We start from the raw sequence: 25,504 nt of genomic DNA, 5'->3' as shown, positions 1-25,504 counted from the left end.
AACCCTCCATTGGAAATCATTGTACTTTCATTGCTTATAATGTCCAAAAACGGTGATCAATTGGCACCAAAAGTTATGTGGACAACCCTACTAATAACCACTTCAACATATCAAAAGGATTAACCTCTCCGTGGCTGATTTATACGAGAATGAGGAAATGTGGAAGTGAGCAGAGCTATAGGGATTCATGCTGGGACAAGTGCACACTGCTTCTTTGCTAAAAAACAAAACAAAACACTGCTTCTTTGCTGATCACAGTTAGGACGGGCGAGTCATTTAACACCAGTCAGGATATTTACAGAGACTGAAGTGGGAATGAGTGGACGTGCACATTTATTTGGATGAGGAATGGCCACAGTTTTTCGACCGACAACACGCCATGGAAAGTAACAGCCAAAACGGTACGTTCTGATGCGGCCACACTCGGCTGTGCTCTCAGCCTCCTCGCTGGAACTTTTTGTTTGCTGAACATTGATGCGTGTGCGATGAAGTCTCACTCTCACGCCACTTCACTCATGCTGAAGCTGGCGGCTGCAAGCAGTGTCGAACAACGCACACGACTGCTTGGGAGGCAACCCCGCGACATGAAGACACAGGCTCATGATCACCTCCACACACAGCGTGGACAGTAAGGAGCTAATGTTGTTGTGCTAACGCCTTTTGTTTTAACGGCCTGAAGCTAGTTGTTGCTATTAGATGCACTGTTATCCTACTGTTAGCTGGGGAGGGGAGGGGAGGGTGGGCATAAAGATCCATGCTTGCCTGATTGCTTGCCCACTGCCAGTCGCCGTCTGCCTCCCGAGAGTTGACACGAGTTTAGCGTCTCTAAATGTCCGAAATATAAGCCAGTCGGGGTTCGTGTGCGCATTCATGCTCTTATCTGTTTCAGCCTGTCTAAGTGGAGAAGCGATCGCCACGGTATTTTTGATTTTGTGGAGGTGATCATGATGAGATCACATTTGAGATCAACGTGAGATGAGATCACATGACAATAAATCCAAACTATTGTGCAGAACACTTTTACTTTCACAGGTTGAAGTGGACAAGAGTAGTAATGTGCATTTGCATTTTGGTGGTAATCGGTCGCCGTTTTAGACAACAGAACTACAAAGTGAGCAATACTACCACGCTTGGCTCCCTCCCGTGACGTAGACAGTTGAGACAGAAAACATAACATAAGCCACGCCCCAAAAAGGGGCGGGGAACTTTGTCATAAACCTAATCACAAAAAAAGCCCTTAAATCACTACAATCTTTTGAGGTGGGCATCTTAATACTGATGTCATTTTTACATGCAAACTTATTATATAAGTGCCAATGTTAAGCTCATCCGAGTGTCCCTTTAAGGTTCCGTTGGAACCAGGAAAAGGGTGGATCCCACAAATGCAGACAGCGAAAAGTTGACAAATTTATTACAAAAGGTTACTACCGTCCAAAGTTCAACACCAATCGCTGGCAGCACACCAGGAAAAACAGAATAACAAAAAACGTTTGCAAAACAAGGCAAGGAAGAAATTAACACAAAATAACCTGCCACACGGGATCAGCAAAACACCAATTGAAAAGAAACAACAACGTACAAGAAACTAAACCAAAATACTACGCTCGGAAAAAACACGCGAACCATGAATCAAAATTGATCTTAGTCAAAAATCACACTTGGAGCAATGAAAGCGAGGGACAATAATCTGACAACCGGTCTTCGGCGCCGCTGTTAAACCATGACAGTAACCCCCAATCAATGGACGGCCCCAGGCGGACCACCCGGCTTGGAAGGCCAACATGAAATTGCGGACGAGTGTCGGGTCGAGAATCCAGGAGCGGGGGACCCACTGGCGCTCCTCTGGCCCGTAGCCCTCCCAGTCAACCAGGTACTGGAAGCCCCGACCCCTGCTTTGAGAGTACAGAATCTCCTTGACTGTGTGCACGGGACCACCATCGACGAGACGCGGGGGCGGCGGAGGGGCAGAAGAGGCCAAAGAACAGGAACCAGTCAGCTTGATCAAGGACACGTGGAAGACAGGATGGATCTTTAGAGTAGGTGGCAGGAGCAGCCTCACATTCACCGGATTCACCACCGAATCCACTTCAAAAGGCCCAATGAACCGCGGCCCAACCTTGCGAGAAGCACCTGCCGGATGCATATCCCGGGTGGATAGCCAGACAATGTCCAGGTGAGTAGACAGGCGCCGGACGTCGCTGCTGGTCCGCAATCCGGCGGTTGTGGGCAGCTGTGCGAGAGAGCGCTGCCTGGGGTCTCTTTCCACACCCGGTGGGCCCGTCGTAGGTGGAGCTGGATCGACGGCAGGTCAATTGCCCCTCCTGTGAGGGGCACAGAGGTGGCTGATACCCATAAGTTGACATGAAAGGCGACCAATCTGTGACAGATGAGACGAGGGTGTGTGGGCGTATTCCACCCAAGGTAGGTGGACCGACCAAGACGTCGGATGCTGAAGGGAGACACAACGGAGAGCCGCTTCAAGCTCCTGGTTTATCCTTTTGGCCATTGGTCTGGGGGTAGTGCCCCGAAGACAGGCTTGCAGTCGCCCCCAACGCCTGGCAAAACTTTTTCCAAACTCGTGAAATGAACTGTGGTCCCCGGTTGGACAAGAGGTCTTGCGGAATGCCGTGGAAGCAGAAGACGTGGGTGACCAGTAGCTGTGCAGTTTCCAAGAACGAGGGGAGCTTGGGCAGTGCCACAAAATGTGCCATCTTGGATAAACGATTGACCACGGTGTATGACAGACATTCCCCTGGACAGCAGAAGTCCAGTAACGAAGTCCAAGGAGATATGCGATCAGGGACATGAGGGAACAGGTAACGGTCGAAGCAGCCCGGCTGGAGGTAGGTGGGAGGATTTGCCACAAGCACAGGCAGAACAGGCGCAATGAAGTCAGTAATGTCCTTCTTAAGTTCGGGCCACCAAAAACGTTGCCCAATCAGGGCCAGAGTCCTGAAGTCTCGAGAGGGCATCAGGTTTTTGGTTCTTGGACCCCTTGCGATAAGTCAGAATAAAATTATACCGCGTAAACAATAAGGCCCATCGGGCTTGTCCTGAGTTCAACCTTTTGGCTGAACGAATGTAGGCCAAGTTCTTGTGATCCGTGTACACGGTAAATTGTTCCTTGGCTCGCTCCAGCCAGTGTCTCCATTCTTGGAGGGCGAGGACTATGGCCAACAGTTCAAGGTTTCCAACATCATAGTTGGCTTCGGCCGAGCTGAGTCTCCTGGAGAAAAAAGGTGCAGGGGTGGAGCTTCTGGTCGACTGGTGAGCGCTGGGACAAGACGGCCCCCACTCCTGAATCTGAAGCGTCGACCTCTACCACAAAAGCAAAGTCAGGGTTAGGATGTGTCAACACTGGTGGGTTGGTAAATAACGTCTTTAAAGAAGTAAGGGGCGCCTCGGCACTAGAAGACCACTTGAACGGGGATTTATTGGAAATTAATTGTGTCAGGGGTGCAGCCTTTTGACTATAGTTGCGTTTGAAGCGTCTGTAAAAGTTCGCAAACCCCAGGAATCTCTAATTGTTTCCGTGAAGTGGGTGACAGCCAGTTTACAACTGCCTACGTCTTAGAGAGGTCAGCTCATAATTGACCGTTCGCCACAATGAAGCCCAAAAACTGAACAGATTTGGCATGAAACTTGCATTTCTCTGCTTTTACATACAATCTATTCTCTAACAATCTCTGGAGGACCATGCGCACGTGTATTTGATGTTCCTCCAGGTTCCGTGAGAAAATCTAAATATCGTCTAGGTAAACAAAGCAAAACACGTTAAACATGTCTCTGAGAGCATCATTTATGAAGCACTGGAATACAGCTGGTGCGTTGGTGAGTCCAAACGGCATAAGTAAATACTCAAAGTGCCCCAGGGGTGTCTTGAAGGCGGTCTTCCATTCGTCCCCCTCACGTATTCTTACTAAATGATATGCGCTACGTAGGTCAAGTTTTGTGAAGATAGTAGCGGACTGTAACGGCGCAAACGCGGAATCCAACAAAGGGAGCGGATATTTAATCTTTATGGTTATATCATTTGGTCCACGATAATCAACGCAGGGCCTTAAGGACTTGTCCTTCTTCTCAATAAAAAAAACAAAAAACCTGCACCTACAGGGGAAGTAGAAGGACGAATCAACCTGGCCGCTAACGAACTGGAAATATACTCTCGCAAAGCTTCTTGTTCGGGTTGGAAGACTTGGTACAATCTTCAACTAGGAAGAGGTGAATTAGGGACAAGCTCAATAGTAGTCATAGTAGTAATAATGGACATATGGCCTGTGGGCCGGAAGAGATTGAGCACGATCCTTACTGAGGTTGTGATATTCTGGTCTAAACAAATTATTTCGGATAAAAGAGGATCTGATTGTGTTCTCTCACCGTTTGCGGACTGTAGGCAATGGGCATGGCAAAAGGTACTCCAATTCTCTAATGCAGGCTTGTCCCATGCAATGTATGGGTTGTATAACTTTAGCTAGGGCAGCCCTAACACGACCGGAGCCGCTCTGGACGGCATCATAAGAAACTGTCTGTGCTCAAGATGATTACCGGACAGTCTTAATTCCAACGATCCGGTAACTTGCTTCGGCCAGGAGGCGCCCATTGAAATCCAGTACGATTAGCTACATCTAACTTCTCAGTCGGACACCCTAACGCCTTCACTACACAAGGGTCCACAAAGCAATCATCAGCACCGGAATCCATGAGTGCGGTTATTCTCAATTGTTTTCCATAACCCAACAACTCCCCTACCAGTTCCAGTCTTTTCAGATGCTGAGGAGTTTGAAGCGGTTCACTAAAGTCTGACATGGATGACGGGTACTCACACTGTCCATCGGAGCCGGCGCTCATGGTGGCGGATTCTGACTTATGTCCCCCGAACCGGGTGGACGTACGTGGCTGTGTCTGGCGAGCGGCTTGATGTCCCTAGTAGAGGAACGCCCCATCTGGAAACGTCGTCGTCTCTCTTCGGGGTGTAGCCGTCCTCCGCCGAGTTGCATCGGCTCCTCGTTCCCGGAAGCGGAGCCAACGGGCAAGCTGCGGTTGGGTCAGGATGGCACCAGGTGGAAGGATTGCCCCTGGTGGCCCCGGAGGGTCTCTGCCGCCGGTCAATTTCTCTCCCATTCGCGTTCCCGGTGTTGTTCCCTCATGCGGTTGTCCAGCCTGATGGTCAACGCGATGAGCTCTTCCAAATTGGCGGTCTCTTCATGAATTGCTAGTTCGTCTTTTATAGACGAATTAAGTCCGCGACGGAAAATGCTGCGTAAAGCACAGTCATCAAAGCCACTCTCGGCTGCTAGAATACGAAACGTTATGGCGTAATCAACCACTGGCTGACCTTCCTGCTTACAGTCCAATAGTCGGCCTCCAGCCTCCCTACCTCGAACGGGGTGGTGAAAAACTCAACGGAACTCTTCAACAAAATTAATGTAGGATGACCGGAGCTCCGGTCGGGCGTTGCTCACTGCCATAGCCCAAGACGCAGCCTGGCCAGTCAAGAGGCTCATAATAAATGCAATCTTAGAACTATTGTGCGCGTACGTGAAGGGTTGCTGATCGAAAATTAATGAGCATTGGTGGATGAAATGACCGCAATTACCGGGTTCGCCACCGTATCGTGCCGGGTGCGGATGATTAGGTTCCCGGCAGCCGGAAGTAGGTACCCCCCGCTAGTTGTCCTCTGTGGGTCTACAGGTCGTACTCCACCCGAGCTTAGGTGTTCCATCCGTGAGCCCAAATCAGCACATTGCTGAACAAGCAAGGAAACTGTGCCACGGAGCTCCGTTAGCAAAGTTTCCTGCTGTCCTACTAGCCTTCCTTGGCTGGCCAAAGCTTTGAGAATCTTTTCTGTGTCTGTGGGATCTATGGTCAGATTATTCTGTTAAGGTTCCGTTGGAACCAGGAAAAGGGTGGATCCCACAAATGCAGACAGCGAAAAGTTGATAAACAAATTTATTACAAAAGGTTACTACCGTCCAAAGTTCGACACAAATCGCTGGCACCACACCAGGAAAAAACGAATAACAAAAAAAGCTTGCAAAACAAGGCAAGGAAGAAATAAACACAAAATTACCTGCCACACGGGATCAGGAAAACACCAATTGAAAAGAAACAACAACGCATGCCGAACAAGAAACTAAACCAAAACGCTTAATTCGGAAAAAACACGCGAACCAGAGAATCAAAATTCATTTTAGTCAAGTCACACTAGCAAGAGAGAATAATCTGACAACTGGTCTTCGGTGCCGCTGTCTTTTAAAGTCCTTGATTGGTGATGCGAAACAGGTGCGGTGCTGCAGGACACGCCCCCAACTCAGCTCACAGACTAAACCATGACAGTACCCCCCACTCAATGGAAGCCCCCAGGCGGACAAGGTGACTTGTGACACCTTGAAAATAATTTACTGAACAATAAATTTAACACGATTACTCATTTCCAGAAACAGAGATTATTTTTTACATATTTCATACAGATATCAGATGCAACCATGACATTTACTGTGCTTGTAATGTGCAGTATGCCACCATAATGATTACCCATTATTATTAGCATTATTCCTCTTCTTTTTTTTTTTTTTAAATAATATGCTGTTTAGATAGAAAGGCTTATCTTTTATATTTTTGGTGTCATTACGGTGAACAATATTAGTATGGAAAGTCTTGGGATAGGTTTAGCTAACAGTAGATGCTCTAAGGCAGGGGTGTCAAAGTCAAATGGACGGAGGGCCAAATAAAAAATTCAACTACAAGCCGATGGCCGGACTGATCGAATGTTCATTGAAAATTTTTAAAATGCCCAGATTGGATCGGGTCCTTCGTGCCTGCTGATGACGTAACGCTTCATGATATATTTCTTTGCCTAAAATTCCACATACAAATTTAATCACACAAAACCTCTCTGTAATTTTCGAGGCAGAAACCAGACCAAACCATTCTATTCTGGATTCTAAAAATGTGAACGCGATTAAGACTGTTGCTTTAAGTTATTTATTTAGAATTTTTATTTAAAATCCCCCTAGCTCTTCTTTTTTCTTTTCCCTATGTGCTATGTATGTATTAATAACTGTTAGTGTTAATAAAAATAATATATATATATATATATATATATATATATATATATATATATATATATATATATATATATATATATATATATATATACCTGTTTGAATACATCGCCATATATATATATATATATATTAGGGGTGTAACGGTACGCTAAATCACATTTTGGTTCGGTTCGGTTTTTTGGAAACTTCGGCTCTGATTTTTTTAAAAAAATGTTTATTTTGAAAAGATGTCATGTCATCTTCCAAACCGCTTATCCTATATAGGGTCGCGGGGAGTTGCTGGAGCCTATCCCAGCCGTCAATGGGCGAAGGCAGACTACACCCCGAACTGGTCGCCAGCCAGTCGCAGGGCACACATAGACACTGTCACTGAGCGGGAATTGATCCCACGCTGCCCGCACACAACTCAGGTGTGTGTACCACTACACTATCAGCGGACTTATTTTGAAAAGATGACTGGTAAATGGTACTTTTCTTAGAAAAAATAAATAAAAGCGAACCATTCGGGTGATATTCTAAGAAATTACACCAGAATAAAAAATACACTAACAATAAAGATCTCTTAAGTTTGTAAATTATTAAGACACTGAAATCTTTAAACACTCAGCAGCAATAGCCTATGACATACCTAAGTATTCAAGTTAAAGACAAGTTGTCAGTACAGTACATATACACTTTTTGTGATTGAAAAAAATACATACAATAACAGTTACAATTATTGCTAACTATATTAAAACTATTTATAATGGAAAAAATACAGTAACTTTAAAAAAGTTTTTATGAAATTGTATAAACTTTTTAGGCATTGAAATCTTTGAATGTTCAACAGCATATTGTAACGAATTTGGTTATCTGTGTTGTGGTCGGATTCGTGTGTTGCTGAATTGTGATGTTTCCGAGGTTCATGAATGCATCATGCGGCAAGCGAGAGGAGCAGAGGAGAATGAAGAAGAGCGCGAGCAGTTGTACTTGGATTAATAAAAATTTGATAATTGAACTACGTCTGACGGCGTGTTGATGGAAGACGCAACAATATGATAAATCTCGCTATTTAAGTTTGACGTTTTGGGCTAAAAAGACTGCTTGCTTCCTCGTCTAAGAAACATTCACAGTCAGAGGATGCCGTGCATGTTAGACGTGCTAGCCGCAACACAGTCACCGATTTCATGTAGCAATGTCGGCACACAACTTTCGGACTTATCCACGCACCTTTCCCCATCAGCGATGGGGAACAGGAAAGCCAGAATGTTCCCAAACAGGAGACCGCAGTGTACGCGGGCACCTTTGAGCTCTGGCTCTCTCTTTTGTGCCGCCACTCTCGTCTCCTGCATGCAAACAGTCTGAGTCTGTGCGTAAGCTCGCGCTAATAAGTGGACCGAACCGAACGCAAGTGGACCGGACCAAACATGCCATACCGAAACGTATTAATACACCCGAGTGTACCGTTACACCCCTAATATATATATGTTTGCGTTTCTCCTGCCAAACTGGCATCAATTTTGTGGTTCACTTGGGCTGCAAGATTGTATGAAATATACAGAATGTGAAGTATTTCTTAATAAAACGGGTTTTACTCCGAATAACTTTTCACCACAATCCGATTCCGAAAGCCACAAAACAGTGACGTGACGTCTTAAGTCGGCACATAGACGACCGAAGTACGATCCTCGCAGAAGTAGCGGTAATGTTCATTATTTTATTTTATTTTTTATTTAGCAAAAGCCAGGGGTTGGCAAAGGAATATATTATAGAAATAGTGTAACAAATTGGGTTATTTGTGTTGTTGTTGAATTTGTGTTTTGCCGAGTTGTGTTGTTTCTGAGGTTGAATACATCGCCAACCATGGATGTTAGGGGATGCGAGCGAGAGGAGCGAAGGACGAAGAGGAGAGCCATTGCACTTTTTTAACCGAACGGTTGTCGTACTGTATTGGCGTCGACTGTGGCCCACATTAGCCGGTTGGACCAATAAAAACAAGATAATTAAACTACGTCTAACGGCGTGTTGTTTGAAGGCGCCACAATATATTATAAAGCAGGCGCGAATGACCGGATCACATCTGCTACTCACACCAGCTTGCTGCGTTCTGCGGGCCGGTTCTAATAATAAATCAATATCATCCCAGGGGCCGTAGAAAACCTTCTCGCGGGCCGGATGAAGCCTTGACTTTGACATATGTGCTCTAAAGGGACCCTCGAAAAAAAAAACAAAGTACCAGAATAACAAATTGAGATCAAAAAGTAATATTAACAAAAATATGCACACATTGACCAAAACAGCATAAACTAATCTAAAGTAATAATGTTCATAGAAGTCTCACTGTAACAAACAGACTGATTGGACAAAGAAAGTTACATTAGAAGCTGTAAGGGTGTTGTCGGGGTGTTATATCTGACAAGTACAGTGATTTCTAAGGTAAGTTGACAGAGCATTTCCAAATATTAAATTGGAAATTGAAATTAGGATATGTATCTGATAATCCAAGTTACATTATTCCAGTGAGAGGGAGCTTTAAACTTGAAAGATTTCTTAGCAATCGACTTACCGGTAGTTATGGCTGGGATGGAACAAAAATGAAAATCTGTGTTGAATTTGATGGATGATAACTGGTGGAAAAGGGAGTGAAGCAGTGTTTATCATTGTCAGGGAATGCAGCTCGGAAGACCGAGACACGCCTTGTTAGAGGACTGTAAAAAGCAAGTCAGACCAGCCAAGATTGGCTTTTTCGCTCGCGAGGGCAGGTAGAGGCAACGAAGTGGTTGCTCCAGATCGTCGCCTCTGTGCCCGTTCGCCTTTTATTCAGTACAGGGAACATGGATTTTGAAATACAGACATGCAAAACCAGTGATACTTCCTTGTTTCTGCACATTGCACCTGTTTGCGGGCTAACAGTCTTCTATTTCAGACATTCTGTTTCACACTTTACACAGCACATTCTACTCAGATGGAAACTAAGTGGGTGAGTTCAACTAAATGTCACAAGAGGAGTATCGAAGAAATAAACTTTTAAACATGATATCATTGTAACTGTCAATTTCTCTCACAATCATATGAAGAATAAATAAAGTGAATACATTTATGAATAAACTGTAGCCAATGCATGTCATGGGTTGTGGGTTGTTGAGGTGGTGGTGGCAAAAAGGTGTACCCAAGAGCAAGGAAGCAGGGAGGCGAGGTAGGAGTGCAGGACGCACACAATCAAAATGTATTTATTTTCCAAAAATAAAAAAAGGGCAAAGGCATGTGGAATCAAAAATACTAAAGTAGTATCAGTCCAAAAAACAAGACTGAAAGTAGCAAACCAAAACTGTGAATGGACTCACAAACTGGAACATCACAGGAACACATCTGAACCAAAAACAATGATCTGACAAAGACAGAAGAAACCAGAGAATACAGGTAACGAGAAACATCTGGACAAGATAAGAGTGGCTGAGGGAGCTGATTGGTAGACACAAGGGACAGGCTAACTAGAACAGGTGGACACAAAAACCTAATGACACAGACAAGACATAAAGAACATAGGAAAGACATGACAAAAATAAAACCAATCAAAACCACAATAACAAATACACAAGTAACCACAATGCACCTCTTCTCACAAAAGCAGGAGGTCAGTAGTGGATGCAACGAGATAAACAATATTAGCATAGTCAAGGATAGGAACAATTAGTTGTTCTACACTTCCAGGCTTTGTCAAACACCAAGAGGAAAAAGAACACTAAGACTACAATGATTTTCTTTAAAACATAGTCACTGTGGTATTTAAATGACGAGACACTATATTAAGTCTGTTAAACTTCACGCAAAATTGCCTGCCAAAGCAAGTAATAATGCAAATATGGCCATCCTGATAATGGTAATAAAAATTGAGCTACCAACCAACGTGCTCTGACATTAAGTTTGGGAACCACTGAGAGAAAACAATGCACCAATGGCAAATCAGTCAATTCCAATGTTTTCTGGTTATCTGGGGCCCTATTTTGATAGACTGGCACCTGTGTGCTCAGCAAAAAAACAGGCATAACTTCATATTGCGTTTAGTCTTGTGAAAATAGAGTCCATGGTTTTGGGCTGTGAGGCAGATATGTCCTCATTCTACCACTATTAGCAAGGGCTCTGGGAAAATACAAAACTGCCAGAGAGGATGAGAAGGTTTTCTGTGGACATCACTTGCAAACTCTTCATTCTTAAGGTTTGTCATGCAAATATTCCCTCTTTTCCACCTCTTCCATGCCTCAGTTGCATAATAGCCTGTGAAAGTGATTCTTGAAAGTGGTTACTTTTTAACTGGACACATTGATATTAAAGGGATGGTTCGGCCCAGATGGCCATGTTTTCGCTAACTAAGTTCATTTTATATATTGTTTAATTGGAGAAAATGAAAAGAGTTGTCATTTTCTATTTTATCAATAAATTTGGGAGAAATTAGGAAATAAGCGACTTCCTCTTTTTAATAAGGAAAATGGTCGCGCCCCCCACCGTTCTATCCTTGTTCGGTTGGAGTCACTGGCGGGACTGATTACAGACTCTCCATTGGAAATCATTATACTTTCATTGCTTATTACGTCCAAAAACGATGATCAATTGGCACCAAAATTTATGTGGACACCCCGACTAATGACCACTTCAACATATCAAAAAGGATTAACCTCTCCGTGGCTGATTTATATGAGAATGAGGAAATGAGGAAGTGAGCTGAGCTACATAGATTTATGGCACACACTGCTTCTTTGATTAAAAAAAAAAAAGTTTTTTTAAAATACTGCTTCTTTGCTGATAACAGTTAGGACGGGCGAGGCATTTAACACTAGTCAGGATATTTACAGAGACTGAAGTGGGAATGAGTAGACGTGCACATTTATTTGGATGAGCAATGGCCCCAATTTTTTGACCTACAACACGCCGTCCAATTTGGAACGTAACAGCCGAAACGGCACGTTCCAATGCGGCCACTCTCGGCTGTGGAGTCATTCAGTCTCCTCACTGAAATGTTTTGTTCGCTGAACATTGACGCTTGTTCGATGAGGTCTTACCTCACTCTCACGCCCCAGCTGGTGGCTGCAAGCGGTGTCGGATAACGTTCGCAACTGCTTGGAAGGCAACCCCGCGACATGAAGACTCAGGCTTGGCGGACAGTAAGGAGGTAATGCTGTTATGCTAACGCCTTTTGTTTTAACGGCCTGAAGCTCTTTGTTGCCATTAGCCGTGCCGTTATCCTACTGTTAGCCGTGGAAGGAAGGGGGGGAGGATAAAGATCTATGCTTGCCTGATTGCTTACCCGCTTCCAGTCGCCGTCTGCCTCCTGAGAGTTGACATGAGTTTAGCGTAGCTAAATGTCCGAAATTTAACCAGTCGGCGTTCGTGTGCGCATTCATGCTCTTGTCCGCTTCAGCCTGTGTAATTGGAGAAGCGATCGCCGCAGTATTTTTGATTTTGTGGGGGTGATCATGATGAGATCATGTTTGATGTCAATAAATCCAAACTATTGTGTAGAACACTTTTATACTTTGTCGTGTTACGTGGAGTATAAAAGATTTACCAAAAGCGCCATGGTCAGGTGAAGTGATGGACCATTTGGTAAATATATTGAATGGACTACGTTCCTAGGAGCAACATTGGCTTGAATTGGGGAAATTGTCTCCACCCGTTAGATGGAGAGCTGGCGAGGACTACCTTCGGTAAGTGGAATCTGACAACTTTTACAGGTTGAAGTGGACAAGAGTAGTAATGCGCATTTGCATTTTGGTGGCTATCCGTCGCCGTTTTAGACAACAGAATTGACAAAGCGAGCAATATTACTAGCTTGACTCCCTCCTGTGACGTAGACTGCTGAGGCAGAAAAAATAACAAGCTGAGCTCCAAAACGGGGCATGCCAATTTGTTGTAAATCTAATTACCAAAAAAGCTCATAAATCACTACAGTCTCTTTTGGGTGGAGCATTTTAGTACTGATGTCATTTTTACATGCAAACCTATTATATAAGTGCCAATGTTAAGCTCATCCAAGTGTCCCTTTATGACAGTGTACAGTAGCAGTATATTGACCAATTACAGTACATGCAGAAAGCACATTTAAATTCAAAGATGAGTTGACAACCACAAAACCTCTACAACCTGCCTGATGTCCCACTGAGCCAGTCAGTCAAAAGAATGCGTAGGCTGAGCTTGTTATCTTCGCTCCATTAGACTGATTCACAACTTAGTCTCCAATGATGCATGTGACCTTGACATGCATCAGAGACTGAAGCTGAAATGTGACAGTGTGCCTGATACACTATGCCATAGCCTCTTCCTGACAGGTCTCTGTCCAAATTACATATTGTAATGTAAGGACAGGCATGGTAGTTATGTGGCCTTATAATCTATGACTACCCGATGGCATTTACAAAGAATACAATATGTTGAATAGGCATAAATGAGTGTCTCTAAGATTATTAGTCTGCAACATACGAGTCGAGGAAATTTGATCCCCTGATGATTTTGAATGTTTTCATACTAAGAAATAAATGAACAGTCTCAGATTTTTGTGGCAGCTTTATTTTAACAGTGATAGAATGATTACCCCCCCCCCCCTTACGCCCCCCCCCCCCCCCCAAATCGAGAAAATTACGTGAAATGAAAAATAAAAATGAATTTGCATTTCATTGAGGGAAACATAAGTATTTGATTCCCTACCAACCACGAGGAATGCTTGCTTTCACACACCACTGACATGCTCCTAATTTCAGTGAAATCATTACCTGCTGTACAGACATTTGTCCCAAATTGTCACGTGGATAAAAAGCCACCTGCCAACAGAATCAGTGACACACCAACATCTCCACCATGGGAAAGACCAAAGAGCTGTCTAAAGATGTCAGGGACAAAATTTTTAACCTATACAAGGCTGGAATGGGCTACAAAACCACAAGTAAGAAGCTAGATAAGAAATTGACATCTGTTAATTATTCGGAAATGGAAGAAGTACAACATGACTGTCAATCAATCATTTGATGATATTATGGACCGTAGATGATGAAATCCCTGAATTACTTGTGTTGACAAACATTGAACTTAAACTGTTCTACTATTTCACAGACTTACGGTGGACCTTATATCATCTTAGCTTGCTAATGACTGAGTAATTCAAGGAAGCTCCTTTTATACCCTATCATGGCCCCACCAGCTCCCAGTTAACCTGTTCACCTGCGGGATGTTCCAAACAGGTGTTTGATGAGCATTCCTCAACTTTCTCAGTCTTTTTTGCCCCAGCTTTTTTGGAACGCGTTGCAGCCATAAAATTCTAAGTTAATGATTATTTGCAAAAAACAATAAGGTTGATCAGTTTGAACATTAACTATCTTGTCTTTGTAGTGAATTCAATTGAATATTGGTTGAGCGTGATTTGGAAATCATTGTATTTGGTTTGGGTGGCACAGTGATTGACTGTTTAGCGCGTCCGCCTCACAGTTCAGAGGTCGTGGGTTCGATCCCGGCCCTGGCCTCCCTGTGTGGAGTTTGCATGTTCTCCCCATGCCTGCGTGGGTTTTCTCTGGGTACTCCGGTTTTCCTCCCACATTCCAAAAACATGCATGGTAAGTTGAGGCTGTAGTTTGCCTTTTTACTTGAAGTCTACCGGGATTGCCTCCAACTCTCCATACTGAGTAGGACACGTGGTCCAGAAATGGATGGATGCACTCTATGTTGTGTTACTCTTTCTGTGTCCTGTTCCAACATTACCCTTTTCCTAACTCTGCCTATCCTTCCCAATATATTATCTTCAGTATTTATTCAATGTCTTGCCATCCTTTCAGATCTCTCTTTACCACAGCTAAAACTGATTATATCTCTTCTTCATTCATTGAGGGAAAAAAACAGAGGTACATGCGAGCCTTTTTAATGACAAAATCCATTAAGGCTGTGTCAGGTCTCATTAGCTTGCTGATTCATTTTGTTGTTGAGAGGAGAGATTACAGGTAGGAAAAAAAACAAATTTGCCTTTGGAACAGTCTTTGGAAAATATAGTCATGACATTGGTTGAGCAAGCAACAACACACACATGTTTATTTACTGTTTTTAGAGCCATTTGTAACAAAAATTAGGTCATAGTTATCATTGTCTATTTTTTTATGACTTAGTATCTTAGTAGCTAGTGTGAAAAAAAAATCTGAGTAGCAGTAAAATTTCATATCTATTATATTAAAAATGTGGGAGAAGTAGACACGCTGGGGTCCGAACATGACATTGGCAGGTAAACTGCAAGATCTACGCTTGCGGATGATGTTGTCGGCCACGCATGTGACAAGGGCAATTAGAGACTGCCTTGCACCGATGAACGTGGTGCCTGCCTACCAAAATAGGGCCCATAATGTTAATTTTTTCATTGTGCTGAATGGCCATTTGTATAGCATGATGATCACAACTTAGTGTAGATACTGTACTGTATACACAGTACATTCAGATCAAGTCTCTCTCTCTCTCTCTCTCTCTTTCTCTCTTTCTTTCTCTCTCTCTCTCTCTCTCTAGTCCTCTCAAAAATAAGAATATTGTGTCAATAGAGGCGATTGTCTGCAGGATATAAAGCACCTCTTGCATAAAGTCAGCTTGGATGCACTTCAGCTCACTTGTGACCCTAATGAAGAGAAGCACTATAGAAAATATTGTGGAAAAAATGTAACCTCACCTGTTGACTCCATGCGCTGAAGCTAACTAGCCCTGTAATCCTGTAAAAGTAATATTGACCTGCCATGTGTTCCACATAATACAGTATTTTCATTATATTCTTAACTGTGTGTTTGTATTTGGCTTGCAGGTGTGTATTTGAGGCTGCCTTGGTGGACAGTGGAGTAGTCTACTCAAGGAAAGATGAGAAAGAGCCGAAGTGTCCTCACAGTGTCTCCTAACAATGTAAGACATTGAGTCATCTTAATCCAATATCATAAGACCCCAGTGAGCATGAATACTTGAAATTCCTTCTTGCAAATAATTATGGTGGGTGTATTAAAGTTTCTGGCCCTTCAAGGACCACACAGTGGACCACACCACACCACTTGTTACAACCTTTCCACCATATATTCCATTAGGTTAAACAAGTACAAGTGTAAAAGTAAGGATAGAATCAGGGTTATAAACGGTCACAGATGAGAATAGTAAGTGCACAATGTTCCAGCCATGATTTGGACACATGAGTAAAGCACGAGTGACTTTACAGCGTATTGTAAAGGCCAACAGTGGAATCAATAAGGTGAAAGAACAAAATAATGAGGCAGGCATACCGATAGCTGAGGTCTGCTACTGTCTGACAAATGTAATGATGGGAAGTGACTAGTTAAGAACTGTGGGTGAAAGCAAGAAGAGGCCAACTGAAAAGAGGTAGGGTCTGAGGAGCAACCACAATTCTTAAAAAAAGGACAAAAACAGCAAAACAGCAAGAATGACATTTCAAACTTGATTGTTGCAAGAATTTGCATTTTGCACTGTTGTATTTTAAGAAGGTTCTAAGTAGGGTTTCAAAATGCAAAAAGAAGAAATGGGAACAAGAGACCAAATGTTTTGAGCATGCAATTTATTGAAAAGAACAATTTAACTGAAATAGGCTGTTCATCAGCTGATCAAAATTTTAAGACCATAGCTCCAAAAAAACCCTAAAACAGAAATTAAAGTCTCCAAAACAGACTCAGTAATGAGTAGCTCTCCTGAAAAAATCCTTTGTCGGACGGGCATTGTGAATTGGAGCGTTGTCCTGCTGAAAAACCCAGTCATCACCACGCAGACGAGGGCCCTCAGTCATGAGGGATGGCCGCTGCAACATCTCCACGGAGCCAGCTGCTGTTTGATGCCCCTTCACAACCTGGAGCTCCATTGTTCTATTGAAGGAAAAAGCACCCCAGATCATGATGGCGCCCCCTACACTGTGCCGTATTGAAAAAATCTCAGGTGGCATCTCCTTGTCATGCCAGTAGCGTTGGAAGCCATCAGGACCATCACGGTTAAATTTTTTCTCATCAGAGGATAAAACTTTCTTCCAACTTTGAACGTCCCATGTTTGGTGCTCCCTTGCAAAGGCCAAACGGGCAATTTTGTGGCGTCGAAGGAGACGTGGCCTTTGAAGACGTTTTTTGTTTTTGAAGCTGTTCCTTTGCAGATGCCGTCTGATGGTTATTGGACTGCAGTCAACACCAGTAATGGCCTTAATTTGGGATGAGGATCGTCTCGTGTCTTGACGGACAGCCCTTCGGATCTCCGGCTCAGTGCTGGTGATATATTTTCGAGTCTACCACTTGATTTTTTTGTTCCTTAAACCTCAGGATCTTTTAATGACTGTTTTACTGCGTCCAACCTCAGCAGTGATGGCACTCTGTTAGAGGTCTTGTCTATGCAGCTCAACAATCCTGCCACGTTCGAAGGCAGTGAGTTTTTTTGCTTTTCCCCATCAAGAGGTCTTCAAAGTGTGATTACTTGACAGAAAATCGAATTCAAATTTTTGCACAGATTTGAGCTTTTAAAGGATGTGGTCTTAAACCTTTGATCAGCTGATGAACAGCCTATTTCAGTTAAATTGTTCTTTTCAATAAATTGCATGCTCAAAATATTTGGTCTCTTGCTCCCATTTCTTGTTTTTGAATTTTGAAACTCTACTTAGAACCTTCTTAAGATACAACAGTGCAAAATGCAAATTCTTGCAATTTTTCAACTGGTTTTAAGATTTTGATCATGAGTGTATATTATAAAACCATTGTAAAGGCATGTTATTAATTAAAGGGGAAGTCCAAAAAGTATTTTCAATATGTTCTGTTCTGCATTTTATTATTATTATTATTATTAGCCAATTCATCAATTAATGAAAAACATAATTGACCATTTAATCGTTGATTGAAGTAGTCCTTAGTTGCAGACCTAGTAAAATGTTAAAACTCGGGCTGTCAATAGATTTAAAATATTGAGAGATTAATTAATAATGATCTGTAATCAATTGATCTAATTAATCTATTTTTTAATATCACTTAAAAATTGCTGAAAAAAGCCCCAAAGCACCCCATTGTCTATATGTATGTATCTGTATTTATGGTGTATATCGTTTTTTCAATTACCCAGTCATTTGCCACACGAGGAACTGTTTTTCACATTTATCAGCCAAGTACCTGTCTTTTGTTTTCACGACAATCAGTGCAAAATGAGTTGAAGTTCCACTCACCATCAATAAAGTGTCCAGTCACCCCCAAATAACCGTGGTTCCGAGTTAAGGTCCAGTGATCTGCGGTTATTGCAAATTTGTCCGACCCCCCCCCATCCCCCCACCAAAAAAAATCCCATCAAGCTTGCTATTGTTTTCAGCGTCATACATCTTGCTGATTTTAGTCATCACTGCAGTCTTGCACAGTGGTTTGTATGATGGGTCATTGGACCCAGTTTGCAACACTCAATGAATTCCTTGTCTTCAACTATGTTGATCGGCCTGCAATTCATCGCTATTCACTTGGCAAGAACATTCGGTCGCCTGTGAGCCTCAGACTTTCTCATACGCGGGCAGTTCTTGAGTTAAATTTGGTGAAGAGCTTTGCAATGGCTTGCTACATTAGTGTCTTCGGTGCTATCATTAGCTGTGGCTTTAGTCGCGGCTGGTTACTTTGCATTTGTGTGGTAGGCTTGAACTGCTTCTTTGGTAAGCAAAGTCCTCCTTACAAAGAAGGCATACCACTCTGCCTTTATCAATAGTGCCATCAGGGCGTTTTTTAAATTTACCATTTGTCAGACCAACAACTCTCACATGCTCCTCTATTTTCACGTCTTCTCTCTGCTCCTGAACATCTACAATAGGAGCCTATCAGATTATGCCAAACACAATGACAGCCAATCAGTGTCCACTTCAGGGTGTGACATTGACCACTGTTTTTTTACACCCACACCAACTTAAGCACAAGCCTCATGCATCAAAATGGATCTCATCATCATACAGAAACAGTAAAGTTAGAGATTAAAAAATAGATTTATGTGATTAAAAAAATGAACGCTTTAACTCTGACTGTAATTCATTGATCGCAACTAATCCACTAATTTGACAACCCTAGTTAAAACACTAACACACAAGTTACAGCACATATGGTGATTCTGGAGTCCTCCTACCTCTGCTTCTGGTGATTCATCTCATTGTCATGTTCTTCTGTTAACCCTGTTAACCAAAAAAATCCCCAAATGCTGTACATGCCCATATTTAATCCTTTTATTCTCACTGCACTGAGTAATTTGAGTTATTGTGTGACATCATAGATCCAAATGGTTTTGACCTCAGAGGTTTTGTGTAACTTTGGACATGTAGTTTTCCCATGAATTCATTTGAATTTTGAATTTTATGGCATCATGGCTGTTGGACTTCAGAGGTTTCACCGTATACTGTATAATTGCCTTGCCTCCCATAAAGCTCGAATGTATAAATTGCTCTAAATGAATCATCATGTATATACAGTAGATTAGCATATACTTCCTTTTAATGTAGGTTCCCTTCAAATATGAGCTTCAGTATTTTTAGGACATGGAAGTATAGCTTTGTGGCTTGTTGTGAGTAGCACCTGTACACTTTGTGTTGCACTCTTCTGTGGTTGTGGGTGTCTAATAATGTTGCTCAAATAGTTTGTAGCAGAGAATGTGGGCGTGCATTACTCAGTCACTCACTTTATCTCCTGATGCAAGTTTGAACATTATGTGCTTTTCATTCTGCATAAGAAACACTTTCTCTTACTTTGTTCATTTGTTTTGTGTCAACTATCTGGCCTCTAACAGTATATTAACAGCGGAATGCATATTTATGTCCATTTAGGGTCTATTTTGAATACATTGAATGACCAAGTGCCAAATTCAAATGTAATGCATACAGCATATCTGTCTACAGTGCCATGAAAAGTTATTTCAACTCTTCTCAAATTATTAGTATTATTTCTTTGCATAGTTTCCTCATCCTTAAATCCTTAAGATCATTAAGCAAATATAAATATCAGAAAAAGTTAATCTAAGGAAACATGAAATGCACTTTTTCAATTATTATTTTATTTATTAAACAGGAAGTCAACCCAAACATATTTTTTTAAAGAATATGTTCTATGCAGGCCCATTAGTTGAACAAAGGCATTCTGATTAATATTGCGTTTCTGGAATATGAGTTAAGCAGCGAGATCCACGCTTTTTAGCCATGTCAGGGGGCGGCCATTTTGTCACTTCTGCCAACTGAAAATGACGTCACAGTTGCTCAGGGCTCAGATAACGACCAGTCATGGTTCAGCTTCAGAAAATAGGTGAGCTGTGATTGGCCATTACCTGAGTCCTGAGTGATTGTGATGTCATTTTCAGTCGACAGAAGTGACAAAACGGCCAACCCCAGAGATGGCTAAAAACAAGTGGATTAACTCTTATTCCACAAATGCAATATTTATCAGAATGCCTTGTTTCAACTAGTGGGCCTGCATAGAACATATTGTTGAAAAAATATATGTTTGGGTTGACTTTTCTCTTTAAGGACAAAAAAAACCTATTCAACACTACCTGGCCATGATTGAAAAAGTACAGTTACTTGCCCCTTGATAGATTAGGAATTAACAGTGGCTAATCATATTTTTTTTAAAAGCTGAGTTCTTTTTGCTTACCACACCCAAGCTTGCTTACCTCCAGACCTGTTCAATCAAGAAATCACTTAAATAGAACCTGTCTGACGATACGAAGTTCGCCAAAATATCTCAAAAAGCTGTAACAAAATGCCATGATTCAAAGGATTTCAAGAATACATAAGAAATAAAGTCATTGACATCTATCGCTCTAGAAAGTTTTACTAAACCATTGGTAAGCTTTAGTACTGCAGGGAACCACACCGATAGCCATTATCCACAAATGAAAACATTGAATAGTGGTGAACACCCGCCCAACAGAAATTACCCCAAGGCCACAGCAATGACTCATCGAGGAGGTCACAAAGGAACCCAGGACAACATCTAAAGAACTGCAGGCCTCCCTCTCCTTAGTGAAAGTCCGTGTTCCCTGTTCATGACTCAACAATAAGAAAGAAACTGGACAAAAACGACATTTGAATGAAAAATCGCTGCTTTTTACCTGTCTTATCTTTGATATTTACTTTGATGCTGTCACTGATGGTGTAGTGGTACACATGCCTGAGTTGTGTGCGGGCAGCGTGGGATCGGTTCCCGATCAGTGACGGTGTCTGTGTGCCCTGCGACTGGCTGGCGACCAGTTCAGGGTGTAGTCTGCCTTTCGCCCATTGTCAGCTGGGATAGGCTCCAGCACCTCCCCGCGACCCTGTACAGGGTAAGCGTTTTGGAAGATGACACATGACACTTTGATGCTTTTAAATGTTAAAGAGAGGAAACTACGCTTAAAAAACAGAATTTGAGGGCAAATACTTTTTCATGGCATTGTATTTATACTGTTTTCATTATTTTTACTATTTAGTAGGGGTGTAACGGTTTTTGTATTCGTCCCATACCGTCTCGGTATGGGCTTCACGGTTCGGTGCACGCAGTCATATGACGAATACGTCTGATGAAGAAAAAAAAAAGTCAACGCCTGAGACCAAGCACTGCCACAGTTGTTGTTTGAAGAAGAAATAAATCAAAACAAATGAAAAATGGTGAATGCGGGAGAATGCATATGGGGCAAGAGGAGCTGCCCCTATACAAATCTGCCGTTTGGGAACATTTCGGCTTCCGATTTGAGTACGACGGCGATGGAGTGCGAGTGGTGGAGCGAACAAGAACTGTGTCGGAGTTGATCGACCTCCGTGCGGTATGTTGCAGGTAACACTTCAAACATGCCAACACATGTAAGATGGCATCACCCCGATACAGTTACCGGAGATAGAAAAAAGAAACCCGTTCAACACCAACAACTTATCCCCGCTACTTTTAAACAGCCTGTAGAAGTGAAAGCAGAGCGAGCCAAAGATATTAGTAATTACTGAAGCAATCAGCATATACATAACAACATCTATGTGCCCATATGCTTGAGTCGAGGAGCCTGGCTTCAAACGTTTATTTAACTTGCTGGAGCCCCGTTACAATGTGCCATCCCGGCACCTATTAGCAAGACCGCGCTCCCTGTCATATATAATCGCACAAGAGCCGTGGTGGAGCATGAGCTGTCCTCTGCTGCTCTTATAATGATGAAGTTAATGAAGTTACAGTTACTAGTTGGCAAGTTCTACGTGGCTTTATCTGCAACATCATTCTATCCATACAAGAAAGGGTGTTTTCCTGTGTTTGATATTTTTTTATCATTATTATTATGAATATTATTATTATTATTTATGAACAACCCTAATGCACCACTTTTTATTCCATTTTGTGCTTTTATAACAGGGCATGTTGTTTGCTTTATAGCAAATTGAATTGTAACTTGCTCTCTGTTAAAACTAAATTAAAAAAACAACTTAGCGGTAGTCTTACGCATTTGTGACTTATTGCTGTACCGAAATCGTACCGAACCGTGACCCCCATACCGAGGTACGTACCGAACCGTGACCCCCATACCGAGGTACGTACCGAACCGTGACTTTTGTGGACTGTTACACCGCTGCTATTTACATATATTTCAAGAGACACATATCTGATATCACCATGTTAACATTCACTGAATACATTAAACAAACTGCTTTGCCCATGGGACAAGCATTGGCGGCTGGTCAATAGAGAGTGCTATGGCACCACCCCACCACACACCAGTAGTTAGTGAGCTATCACATTACCTTGAACAAGACAAAAACTTAAATAAATAGCACAATATTTCAAAATATATTTGTATCTATTTTTACATGAGCAGGATAAATATTATATAGTTAACGTTGAGTAAAGTTGATCCGTTCGTCTGTGTTGACAGATTAGTGACGTATTTCTTTATCTCTGTTGGTAACCTCTTATTAAAATGTGCACCCAGAAGCTCCTCTTCAATTCAAACGATATGAGCATTTGGGGTGCATGATTCCTGCGATCAGATCTAAACTGGTTTTGTGCACACATATCTTATATATGTTTCCGCATTCACTGGTGTGTGTGAATGTTCGTGTTGTAGTCCGATCTGCTTCCAGTAAGGGATGCATTCTGCCAAGGCTGCCCTTTGTCACTGATTATGTTCATAACCTTTATGAGCAGAATTTCTAGGCACAGCCAAGGTGTTTAGGGGGCCTAGTTTATTGGGCTCTGTATTCCGACACTGGTTTTTGCAGATGATGTGGTTCTGTTCGCTTCATCAAGCCGCAATCTTCAACTCGCTGGAGTGGCTCGCAGGTGTTGGTGTGCGTACGGCAGGTGTCCGCACGTTTGAATATGGATTTTTTTGCACTTACGCACTCTTTAAATTTCAGTCATACGCACAGATTTATAAAATGTTGTATGCGTACTTTGATAAATGAGGCCCCAGGCTTTAATTTCTCTGTTCTTGGATATACGTACCTACACTCCCTTGCTCCAACACACATACACGCCCTTACTCACCTAAACAAGCGATTAAACTGAACAGAACTTTAATTCAACCAAATATTATTTCCGTTCATTTTTATGTATTTATTTTTACAAGATAGGATTTTCTAGATGTCCTCTCATGTTTTCGCCATGTATTTTGCTGCTTTTGTTGCCTCAAGTTTTTCGCCATAGTAAGTATTGTATCTTGTGTTATTAAAGCTACCCTCGGTTGAACTTTTTGGAATTGGTGTGATCTTGTCCTTTGACGACAAGCAATTTTCGTTATTTCTTTCCTTGCCTTTTGCAAGCGTTTTTGGTTGTTCTCGTTTTCCTGGTTATGTCATACCAGCGCGTTTAGTTACACTTTGTCGGTCTTGCGTATTTTTGTCTAATAAACCCTTTTTGCTCAAAACACCATCTGAGTCCACACTTTTAGAGTCTGCTTTGGTTCCGGCTCCTCCCGGAACCCTGACAGGTACAGGGCAATGGAAAAGCTGCAAAATTGAACAAAATAACATTTTGTTTATATAAAAATAATAACAATTTCCACATCCGCGCTTAAATTAGATATTCTCTCTCGGTCCTCCTTCAACAAAAGGTTTTAGGGAAATCGCTGAAGTCAATTTTGGGAATGTGACACTTTATAGTGGCACGTTAGCAGGCTTTCAAGTGCATGCGAGAGATGCACTGTAAGCCCTAAATTTATGTCCATGACATATTGGCAAGTGGGAATCATATGCAAAAAATGCTGCATTGAGGACATAATAAAGGTGATGGGTATTTGTATGCTTGGAGGAAATGTACAGTATTTATTTGTATGGACATGGCACAAGTGTCCAATCACATTTGTTTAATGACATTCCATTTTGCTCACAGCCCGTAGACTGTATAGTGCTTATTTACATTTTATCTACCGTCTGACATAATTTATCAGCCAGCGTTGTTGTGCATTTGGCGACATCAATACAACCAAACGTTTTAGTTGATTGGGCTGTAAATATTGTACATATAACATTATTTACATAACACGAAAACACTAAGTAGACGTGTGTGTGTGTGTGTGTGTGTGTGTCTCATAGAATTGTACCTTAGTGAGAGTAGAGGAGAATATGTCATCTGTAACTCAATCTGTTTCTTACCCCTCCCGAGACTATCACTCCACTAAACTATTGTGCATGTAAACCAAACACATAAAGCTGAAATGATTTAAATTGCCTTCAGCCAATTTCACTGAATGCACTTTTATGTTAAAGCATCAGACTAGCCAGATTTATCGAACATCACATGTTCTGCTCTCCAAGGAAAGCAAGCAATTTATTCTCTTGTCACAGGCAGGGGGATGTGGCTATTTCACAGCCATAACAAATTGAACATGAGAATAGAAATATAAAGTATTTCAGAATTTGGTTCTATCTAAGTATCTATCCACCTACCTACCTATTTATCTAAATACATGCATTTCAATTATACATGGATTTTTGCTATTTGTGGGACAGCCCAGCCCCTATCTTCCGCAAAATATCAGGGTACCATTGTACAGTAAGTATTCCCACCTACGGACCTCTGTCAAACGGAAATTCCTTCGCCCGGGGAAAAAAAAAAACATATGCATTAAATTTTATAAACTATATTACATTAACGATCGATTCCTTACAACGGAAGTTCCGGTACTCGGAACCCATCGCGAAGCCCGCGGTAGCCCAAACTCAAGCAGTTCCCGCTGGATAATTGGACCATTTGGAGCATCGGCATAGTTTTGGTCTCTTTTTGAAGATAACTCTTTGAATTTTTCTCCTCACCTGTCAGAGTCTTTTTAAATGCTACTGGCACTGAATTATGGAAGTTTGAATACATAGAAGGCCGTGGGTCATCCGTGGGTCGGCCTTCTTTTATGTATTCAAACTTCCATAATTCAGTGCCAGGTGGAATTGCAAAGGGCTACGTTACTTCTTTGGCATGCGTTTTACTGAAATTGCGAAAGATTTGAAATGTATTCATTTA

General features: G+C 42.1%; 1 protein-coding gene across 2 annotated transcripts in view; it reads left to right on the top strand.

Moving 5' to 3' along the window:
* Positions 1-25,504, top strand: part of pde4ba (phosphodiesterase 4B, cAMP-specific a) — a 199,516-nt gene that overhangs the window by 17,187 nt on the left and 156,825 nt on the right. For both annotated transcript variants that reach the window (XM_086046216.1, XM_086046215.1), the window contains exon 2: positions 15,862-15,956. In XM_086046216.1, coding sequence (XP_085902342.1) covers positions 15,915-15,956 — 42 coding nt within the window. In that variant the 5' untranslated portion in view covers positions 15,862-15,914. The remainder of the gene's footprint in view (positions 1-15,861; positions 15,957-25,504) is intronic.

The sequence above is a fragment of the Filicampus tigris genome, chromosome 12 (genome assembly GCF_054856515.1).
Source record: "Filicampus tigris isolate MCC_2025a chromosome 12, RoL_Ftig_1.0, whole genome shotgun sequence".
Lineage (NCBI taxonomy): Eukaryota > Metazoa > Chordata > Actinopteri > Syngnathiformes > Syngnathidae > Filicampus > Filicampus tigris.
The sequence above is the reverse complement of the archived record's forward strand: the minus strand, read 5'-3'. Positions and strand labels throughout refer to the sequence as shown.